The following is a 10,626-nucleotide window of genomic DNA, read 5'->3' as shown; positions in this document are numbered from 1 at the left end:
GTTATAATTGTATTGTTAGTTTATTCTATTTTGCAGTGAATCGTCGAAAAAGGTTTTAGCAATATTATCTAGTCATCTATTCTTTTTTTTTACTGAACTGTTAAATTAATTTTTGTTAACATTGGAACATTGTAAATTTCTCTGATTGTAAATTGTTTTCCATAAAATATTAATATTATTGAAATAAATAATAAAATATATATTTTATTAATAAATGTTTTTCTTTTAAGATAAAAAAATGTATTTATTTTACTATGCACCTTTTTTATGAATTTATATATTTTTAATTTGGGACTAACTTCAATAAGTTGGTCCCAAAACAAAGTTGAATTAAATGACATTGACTTAAAACTTCGGTACAATCAATATTGAATGTGTGTGGTTCTTAAATATAAAAGCATAATACTACAGCATCTAGTTTCTAAAATATTATGTTTTGCAAAATGTTTAACATGCTTTGAAGACTTATTTGAATTTTTATGTATCAAATACATCAAAATTGCATCTTTGACCTTCGCATACATATTATTTAAGAATCTGACTCATATTTATTCATTTTTCATCATTAGGTATTTAAGAGATAATATTAGATCTGGCAACATAGCATAATTTCGTTTTCATAAGTCAGCTATTAACACTCCCCTTACAACACCATGGGTAAAATAAATGAAATCTACAGTTATCTTTGCCTTCATTCAAAGTTTTGCATAGGTCAGGCACAGATAATTATCTTATTAGTTTTGTTAAACTATAAAAATAACCCAATACCCAATATTGAAGGAACAGAGTCAAAATAAATAAAAATAAACAACAATTTATAATATTTATTTCTCTATTAACTAATTCAATAATAATAATATGAAATCTAACTAGTTTTATCATCATCATCTTTGTTTACTCCAAGTTTAAAATCTAAGGGTTTATCATATCCCATTATTTTAGCGTAATAAAGGGGATGTGTGAAGTGTCTTGCCTCAATGAACAGAGGCTTGCCCTTGGCTACCATGGTGGTAAACATTCCTGGGATATCAGGTACGACCACATCTTCTGCTTTAAAATCCAACTGAAACAATTAAAATCATTTGATATTGTTTTCTTTAAATTTTGAAAATTTTAAAAGTAAAAATATTTACAACATCGTAAACTATTTTCAATTTTACTATATCTGAGATTTTATAATATTAAACACAAAATATGTTCCGAGCCTTTTCTTTTGCTATTTTAATGACACAATTTATTTAAAACAAATGTTTATCAGCTTAACAAAACAATTTAATTTATTAAAGAAAAGATGAAAAAATGAACTTTAATAACTTACTTGTACAGATGCCAAAAAGAAATTGATAGTTGTTGCTTTGTAGGTTAAAGTTTTAGGATCATAGTGAATTTCGGTCACATATTTTTTTGTAATGAGATGCAATAATAAAGGTGTAACAAAGGTGAAAAATCCAACGACTGAACATAATGCTACTAATAGGGACGTGCTGCCGATAGTCGTTGCTTCGCGTATTATTATAGGTTGTGCTGCTAAACCGGCCGCGCTTGAACTAACTGAAAATATCTTAACAGCTTTTATTTGCGGCGTAAGAGGTCCATAATATATGCGTTCTAGTTCGTTTTCTTGGTTTACTTTGCTAGCAAAATTCCTGCTAGAGTTTATTCCGTGTACACTTATAATCGCTGATTTTATTGAAGACCCTTCAAATATTGCAGGTTTAATTAAACCTTTTATGTGTAAAGACGCGTTTCTTTGGCAAATGCGAATCATTTTAAGTTATAAATGCACTTCTTAATGAATGTTTTTCATTATTTTCTACCTAATGATCCTGTCTGACATTTGTTCCGGTGTCAACTGTCTCTTGACATGACGTATGTCATGGAATGTCAAATTAAAGTGGAAGATTAAAGATACCATTACAAAGGAAACTCCATCCTACGTGACATTGGCGAAATAATCTGTGCCCTGTGGCACAACTAAAAGCCATTAAACTAAGAATTGAATTGAATTGTACAAAGGAAACGATTCAAAAAAATATATAAAATAATACAAGTCACGCAAACATATTTAACTTTTTTATTTTATATTAATAGTTTATTTTTAAATAATTTTAAAAATAAATGTTTGTTTGAGCGGACTGGTTCGTAGTCAACCGATACGAAATCTAATAGAAATAAATCTTAAATAATGATTCCATAATAGTTTCTTTCAAAATCTAAGACAATAATAAAAATCACTGCCTCGGTTATTCAGTTAATTAGTACACCTACAGATTTAATGTCACAGGTTCGAATGCCAGCCCGGCCAATTATTATTGAATTATAAAATATATTTCATTTCTCCGTCAAGATAATTATTATTTGACAAGCATCCTGGAGCTACTATCACTCGCATTAAAATCGCATAAAGCCTATAAATTGTCATAAAATGTGTAAGCGATTTATTTTGTTTTATTGAAATAATTGCCGTAAAACTGTAGGATTATAAAATATAATTCTCAAATTTTGAAAAAATAAACTTAAATTTGAACGTTTTGACTCTTATGTTTATGCTGCAAAAGTAAATAAAGAATGAATTAATTTATGTTTTCTGTCATTCATTGTTTCATACGGCTACGACCGCGACGGATGTTTATATTCGATAGTGTAATGTTTAAGTATAATATTATTGTTAAATAAAAGGCTAATATCGAATTTAGTTTCGAAGTATAAAAAGGCGGCCGATAAAAACGATACATATGTACCTATTTTTTAATATTCCAATTTTATGCTAAAAATAAAAAAATATATTAGCATTAATAGACTCTTAAGTTTAATCTTTTTATTCATAGGAGTAACCCATATTTATAACATCTAACGTACAAACACATGAGGGACTTTGTTTAAAAATCTTTAGAGCTCCTAATATAAACATTCACACACATTAAGTTACTATGGGTTGAAAATGAAAAAGTTATAAAATAAAAATGTTTTATTTAAAAACAAAAACAATATGTTTATTTACATTTGGTACTCCTTAGCATTAATTTTATAAACAGAGAGGAACTACAATGCAAGTCACTTTATTAGAAAATAGGGCATAGCAATGTCAGTCATAGTTTGGTTTTTGTTTTTGATATCGAGTCCGAGGCGGCCAAAATAGAGCCATAAAATGAACATAGTAATTCGCGATTTTTATTCGATATATTATATATTATAGAGCGCAATCACGGTTCGCAATACAAAACTTAGGTGGTAACCAAAGTAGTATTTCTATACTTATATATACATTTTCATTAAATTTAATACACTTTTAAGTGTAGCTATTTAAATAAGGCAACAGTACAACAGAAATACTTGTACTTTTGTACGCCCTTTCTTTGTTTTTTCCGTCCGATTAAGATCGTGATAAAGAGCTGTTGTACACTTGTAAACATGATTTTAATGATTATGTATAATGTAATTAATAGTTATAGACATTTAAGTTATTTAAATATTAAATTTATTGGTTATTATAAATATGTACAACCTTTTTATACTTTATCGAGAAATTTAATTACAATAAATATAATTTTTTTACCATACTTAATTAAAAAAAAAACTTTAAAGAAATTTCAATTAATAACCTTTAAAATATTAAGTATATACACATATGCCTAGGAATATAAAGTACTTGGTCATGTTATAAGTACTTTTAGACTTTTTCGATTTTATAGGAACACCTCAAAAGTATAAAACATAATTATAAATGCACTATTTATTCGACAACTGTCCGACTTAAATTTATAACAGATATGAAAGTTCACTAGCTATAAATCAAATAATTTTTTTCATGAATCTGGATATATTAGCGGTTTATTTAAATATACCTATTTACTTTCTAAATGCTAATTTATCCAAAATTTGAATTAAAATTCTTCAATAAGTTTCGAAAATAGGTTAATACAAATTAACTTTAACAATAGCTACACAAAAAGACAATAACGCTTGAAACAAATGGACAGTAAATCATATTTGGTTAGTAAGATAAGAAGGCGAATCAGACCTAAAGTAAGCAAGGCTGAATGGCGACAAAGCGGCTATCTTTCGAGCAAGCAAACACGGGCTATTGATTTAGTTTATCTGAGTGCAAACGTAGGCTAACGCGTGACAAGTTCTATCGCCATCAAATTATTTTGTTTTTAGATGAATGGAATAAAATAAAATCTTAGTTTCCTTCTTAGTGATGTGAGAAATAGTAAATATTTCTTACAGTACCAATATGAATGGTTGATGGTTACCACTTATCATTAGATGGCCTATTTATTCACCAAACTATTATATATATAAAACTATTGTTCCAAACTCAAGACAAAAACGGGGAATGCGTATAAAAGAAAAAAAAACAATATTGCAAAAAGCGTACCGAAATTCATATCTCACTAATCGAAACATTACATAGCAACAAAATCGCCATTTAAACTTTTTAACCCATAATTTAGTGTAGGCATTATCTTAAAATATTGTAAAAAAAAATGCTGCATCATATTAGAAAAAATATCTAGGGTAGGGTAGCCTTATAACGACTTAAGTGCATTCAAAAAAAGCTTCAATTATGTGTGCAAATAAAATCAAAATGGCATGACCTGATTTGGTTTAGCAAGAATTGAACATTTTTTGTGTTCTGTTTTAGCACAATATATCAACCCAAATTATATATAATTTAAGTATTAAACTTACTTTTAATGTATTAATATATGTTATGTTTAATAACAGTCTTAAATAGTGAGGTTTTCGTTTCAAAGTTATTAAAACTCATGACTTTTGTAAGACTTTTTTTCATTAAATAACTATTCACAATGTAGATTACTAAAATACGTATATATAGTTCACGTTACTCTTAGTTATGGAGAGTATAGAGTACTGTTTGCATTCACAAGAAATTTATATTACTTATGTAGGTGTATATTTTTCGAAAAACAAGCACTTAAATAAATACCACATAACAATGATAAGCTGTCATAATAAAACATATTTATAATAATGATTATACGTAAAACGGTACCTCAACCGCCTTAAGCTTAAAAGATTGTTGATTGTCTTCGGTCTTTCCCGCCATTTCGAAAAGCTTTGATAAATAATTTTCAGTGATTTTTTATTTATCAACTCTCTCTATCTAGATTTAGAGTCTATTTTGCCAAATATCGTTAATGTTGAGATAGCTATATATACCTGTTTCGCTCTGACGATATTATTATTGCTATCCTTGTTTTTCTTTAACGAAGTAATAGGGAAGCTGTAGTGAAGTGGCGTTACCGTCTCTATCGTACCTTGAAACGAAAGTTAAGTTTATAAGTTAGTACAATTTGAGAACTGGAGTAGGGTTGCCGTTTGCGTGCTTATTTTTACGTTTTGTTTATTTGTGTCAAAACAAATTAAAGGGACAAATTATGAGTTTGGTAGAGAGAACATTTGAAGCGATGGTGTTGTGATATTAGTTCTCGTGTAATTTTATTTGACTTTATTGAAATTAAAAATGGGTCCAGAGGCAGTGTTTTGGACTGTTGTTTTGGGCTTGATCTGCATTGCGGAGGCGGGAACGATTGGTGATCAGTGCGACTGGACTGGCAGGTACGTACTGTCTTTGAAGACTTTGTTCTATTTATATATTATTTATGTATGTATGTATAACTGTTATGTTCAGATTAAAAAAATAATAATTTATTGTATATTCATGATAAATAATATTTATCAAACACCTAAGTAGTAACAATACACTTTTGCGATGTATGCTTATAAATACTTATTTGATAAGTAGGTAATATCATATTAAACTTATTGGAATTATTTAAATAAAAGCCTATTTAACGTTAAGTGGTCTTTAAAAATGCTAAATAAGGCGTAAAGTAGAAATATATAATCTAACTGGAGTTATTAGTCTTTTTATTAGAAACATTATTAAAAAATACTTTAAGGCATTAAAAATACGGTTTCATTTTGCATGAAACCATCAGTTTTTATATTCTATACTGGTTTTTGTTTATGGATATTCTTAAATCGGATTTAAAAATACAATGTGAGACGAGTATATTGTTGTAAGCCTTCAAGAATGTCAACCGTATTATAATAATTTAGTCTTATAATATCATCGCTCAGAATAATTTAAGATCGCATTAAATGGACTATAAAAAAATATTATAATTTATTGCTCTAATAAGATATTTAAAGTGTTTTTATTACAACGACTTAATTATTTTTTATATATTATATTATCAAGGTTGTATGTTAATAAGTAGCAGTAACATCCCGAACTGCCAGGCATAGGCTTCTCGTTCTCCTATAAGGAAAACATTTAGGGTTTATTCCACTACGCTGCTTTACTTCGGGTTGGCGGATACGTTTATCATCTGGTTTGTTGACAATGTTTTTAAATGTGCTTTTAAGCAAAGGTTGCTTATGAGAACAAATTAAGAAACTCAGTAAGGCTTGCTCGGATTAAATCCTGTGGTATATCCGCTGAATATCTCGGCTCTATAACTATAAATAAACTATAATCGAATATAAATTTGATTATAGTTTATTTATAGTATTGTATTAATTTTCTTTAATGTTTTCTAAGGTATATTAAAATATGATAAATTATACGTATTGTTTAGTTTGCTTGTTTGTTTTTCACATTGTAATCTGTTTCTCTTGTAGAAATATTTATTATCAATATAATCAATACATATTCGATAAAAGAGACAAAAAAGACGCGGGGCGTGCAGTATGTTTTTTACATTTCAGGCGAAAATAAATGATTTTTTATCGTTACTTGTTTAGCAAAACGCTATTGACATGACATAGAATTAAAGCATATTGAGCAATATTGTTTATAGTTTAATGCCAAATAACGATATGGCGCGTATAAAAGATTTGCTGTTTTTAAGTATCGTGCAAAAACAAGTCGGATACTTGTTCAGCTAAAATTTATGATTACAATCATAAACGCAAAAATACAGATAGTCTTTATATATAATAACATATATCAAGGTTTTGTTCGTCATTTGATATTTAAGTATACATTAGGACTATAAAATACACATTATGCAAGTCTCTAAGCTTTTTCGTGTTTTCTCAAATCATTTGAATGTTTCATAAGTAGGATATAAATTCTTTATAAGAATTCGTATGGGTATCTTAGCCTGCGGCGCAGTCCAATTGGCAATTTGCTTAATACCAAGCTATTTCGAATACATTTTATATTGGTTGCATGCTGAAGATCGACCTAAAATTGTTGCGAAATATTTAATAATATTAAGGTGGTGAGATTGAGTTCGTTTTTCTAAAGAATGAAATTCGAACGATTCGTCGAAATTCTAACAGTCATTTAAACATTTATAAATAAAGTAATTATTGAACTATTAAAACTTTCTCAACGAATAAACATAATATCATTTATTTATTTATTTATAATACAAAACTGTATACATATCATTACAGGACATGGTTGTCATAATTCGATATTACGTATAAATAATACATAATATAATATATATAATATATCATGTAAATCGTGATCGATATAAAATAGTTTACAATGTTACAATGACATCTATAGAACGTCTAATGTTAATGAGTATAGCAAGGTTTAAGCATACGTCAACATATCCAGAACATTTGAAGAAATTAATTTAATTACTATCGCGCTCCGGAAATGATGCTAGTGAAGGGTGATTACGGAACAAAATCAACAAGTACGGTTTCCCATGCTATTCCCATTTCATTGGGGTAGCGTGGGAAAGCTATGGGAAAACTGTTCTCGTCCACCCTCCCTATTTGAGGACACGTGACCCTTCCGGCCTCAAGCGGGGGTGTGGCTATTGTCTACAATGAATTAAATAAAAAGTTGATATTGTTAACTACAGCTCGACTTTTATTCAAGTGATTTGTTGAGAGGCTTCATATCTCAGTTATTGAGTTTGTTATATAAACATATTTATACTTATCCATTATTATACCTACATGTATATAAGACTAAAATAAGTTAAGGGTGAGTGGGTCGGTGATATTACAGGCACAAGACATCACTTCTCAGTTCCCAATATTTATTGTACAATCACATAGTAAGAATGGTTTTTTTTTTGCCAATTTACATGATCATGGTGACCATTTACCATAAGAAGGCCCATTTGCCAGCCAGCCTTCCTATTATAATAATGTTCATTTGTCTGACAGTCTTTATAAAACTTAGGTAGGTATCAAGTTTGGTCGTGCATATTATACTAAGATAAATAACACGTGCATCCTCAAATAATTAAACGAACGATTAATCTAAAAGATGAGACGAGATATAAAACAAAGCGGCGCTAATCATAAAGTGCTCAAAGAATGCAAGAACAGCGTTAACGCGAGAGTATATCAGTGTATTGAGCAAAAAGTACGAGTAAATTGAGTGTCAATGGACCAGCATTGGTCTGTACAGTGGGGCTCAAGTTCATACATTAATATTTATTAGGGAGGACGGAGGGGTCCGGGCTGTTTATTATAATATCCTCTATTATGACGCGTTCGCACGATACTCTGCACTGATTGATAAGTAGCTACGCTAAATTGACAATTTTACTACGCTATACGTAGGTAATATAATCTCTGTACACGTTATAGGAAAGTTTGAAAATATTATAAGCTATGTAAAGTAAGTTGTAACAGCCGCTGTATGCCCCACAGCTGGGCTAAGGCTTCCCCTCCTTCTCCTTATCGTGAAGAAGGTTTGGAGCTCATTGCGGTTTGGTGGATACACACGATGTTTCCCTTCAACGTCAAACTCATAATGAATAAATATGTTTGAGAACCCGCATCTTAAATAAGATTCACGTGTTAGAGCACTGAACCATCACGGATAAATGTTACTGGATAAACTACGTAATAAAATAAAATACTATAATACGCAAATGTATAACTCAATTAAAGTTTTTACAAAGATCCTAAAGGGCTGCTATAGCTACGTGGTTAAAGTACATGGAATACCACTGAGCCTTAAAAATATCAATACATTCGGCTAAATGATTACATTCGTCAATTAAGACATACACGTCGACATATTTCAAGCAACTTAAATGTCTTATTAATTTGTCCCATACACTTACATTGTATCCCAAGCTGCAGCGGATGTGCGTAATATCATTATGCGTCCTGCATGTAAAAAAAAATAACTTGAAGAAAGTTAATCAGCTTAATGGAAGCAAAAGATTATTTAAATGCTCAATCCTGGCGCCAGCCTACAAATGATTCTCGGCTTTTAACAATGGCGGTTTCTACATAATAGATAGTAGACGATAAGCCACGACAAAAGCGACCCTGCTGACATCATGACAAATACCAGTTTTTGTTACTTGACTAAATGTGCCTACATCCTGGTCTCGTGCCACGTTTTGTTGCATTCTAGATATAAGAAGTTGTTACAGAGATTTTTTATCGGATACCAACTTTATTTAACAAAAAGAGAACTAATTTAAAAACAGTTTTTAAATATTAAAAGCAAATGAACTATGAATGAAATATAGCTTAATTCTAATATCAGTGTACACGGTGTAAATTTATTGTATATAATACGTTAATGCGTTTTCTCGATGATGTAAAAACAAGCAAGATATCGACGCAAATGACAGTGTCTATGAGAGCAAGCAATTAATCAAGTCGCTCTTAACAAAACCAACGGCGGAAGTTATAAACGCCTACCACATACTAAATGATCTTGTTCAGATAAAACCAATGATAAAATGTGTTTGTGATTTTTTTGCGGTTTTACTTCCTGAATTTGACCCATATTTTGTATGACCACGAAGCACGGATGTGGCTATCTGTTTACGTAGTGCACGATAAAACATCAGATGGTGCGTAGCGCACGTCATGGCCTTGCAGTGTGTAGTCAATTCAGGACCGCTCCCCATATGGCAGATTCTGTATTAAATAGAGCATTATGTCGACGAATTGGGTTCCGGGAAGTTTCCTCAGTTCACTGTCCTTATGTTTGCTATACTTGTCTTTCATATATATATGTATATTTGTCCGAGTCATTAGCGATTCCAAATTGATTCGGCAGTTCATGGGATCGCGACATAGGGACATTTCACATGGGATAAGCCTGGGAACTCCGCGCTTCGTCCCACTAAGAGAAAACATCCACGACATGTTGCTGGATGAAATCACTGTTATTTTTAAGCGACGATTGTTTTTATTCGTTCGCCAATTGGGGGCAATCAGCGACACGTGTTCCGTTCGAGACGCTCGCCTTAGGCAAGTCTATTGAGCTCATTGAAACTGCCGTGGAATCAAACAATTTGTTGACGAGAATAACTTTATTTATTGGTTATATATACCTGAATAAAGTATACTAAATTGTCTGTAATAAAATTTGTAAATGAATTACGACAAACGTGCTCACTTAACAACTTTATTACTACACGTATTGGTGTAGGATTTTAATGCGAGTTCCCAAGACACTTGATGGTGGCGACTATTACTATCATCTTTCGGCTCACACTACAGGCATACGTAGAAATATTTTATGATGTGCTTGAAGTTCAATCACAGAGATAACATGTCTGGTGTTACGGGCGTGGTAATTGAATACAGTACGCCACATGTCCACCGAGGGTAATAGGCAGGAATTGTTTTAAGTGTTTTTTT

At 30.5% G+C, this 10,626-nt stretch overlaps 2 protein-coding genes across 2 annotated transcripts in view; one reads left to right on the top strand and one right to left on the bottom strand.

Annotated features, from left to right (window-relative positions):
• Window positions 1-809: 809 nt before the first annotated feature.
• LOC113394991 (transmembrane protein 70 homolog, mitochondrial) lies at window positions 810-1,871 on the bottom strand. Its single transcript, XM_026632497.2, has 2 exons — window positions 1,319-1,871; window positions 810-1,063 (listed from the first exon to the last, which is right to left on the bottom strand). Exons 1-2 carry the CDS (start codon window positions 1,766-1,768, stop codon window positions 866-868), a joined length of 648 nt encoding a protein of 215 aa, XP_026488282.2. The 5' UTR covers window positions 1,769-1,871; the 3' UTR covers window positions 810-865.
• Window positions 1,872-5,301: 3,430 nt separating this feature from the next.
• The window catches only part of LOC113394935 (meteorin-like protein), a 28,103-nt gene continuing 22,778 nt past the window's right edge, over window positions 5,302-10,626 (top strand). Inside the window, exon 1 of the mRNA XM_064215859.1 lies at window positions 5,302-5,586. Coding sequence (XP_064071929.1) covers window positions 5,492-5,586 — 95 coding nt within the window. The 5' untranslated portion in view covers window positions 5,302-5,491. The remainder of the gene's footprint in view (window positions 5,587-10,626) is intronic.

The sequence above is a fragment of the Vanessa tameamea genome, chromosome 9 (assembly GCF_037043105.1).
Source record: "Vanessa tameamea isolate UH-Manoa-2023 chromosome 9, ilVanTame1 primary haplotype, whole genome shotgun sequence".
Classification (NCBI taxonomy): domain Eukaryota; kingdom Metazoa; phylum Arthropoda; class Insecta; order Lepidoptera; family Nymphalidae; genus Vanessa; species Vanessa tameamea.
Note: the sequence above shows the minus strand (reverse complement) of the source record. Positions and strands in the feature narration are given on the sequence as shown.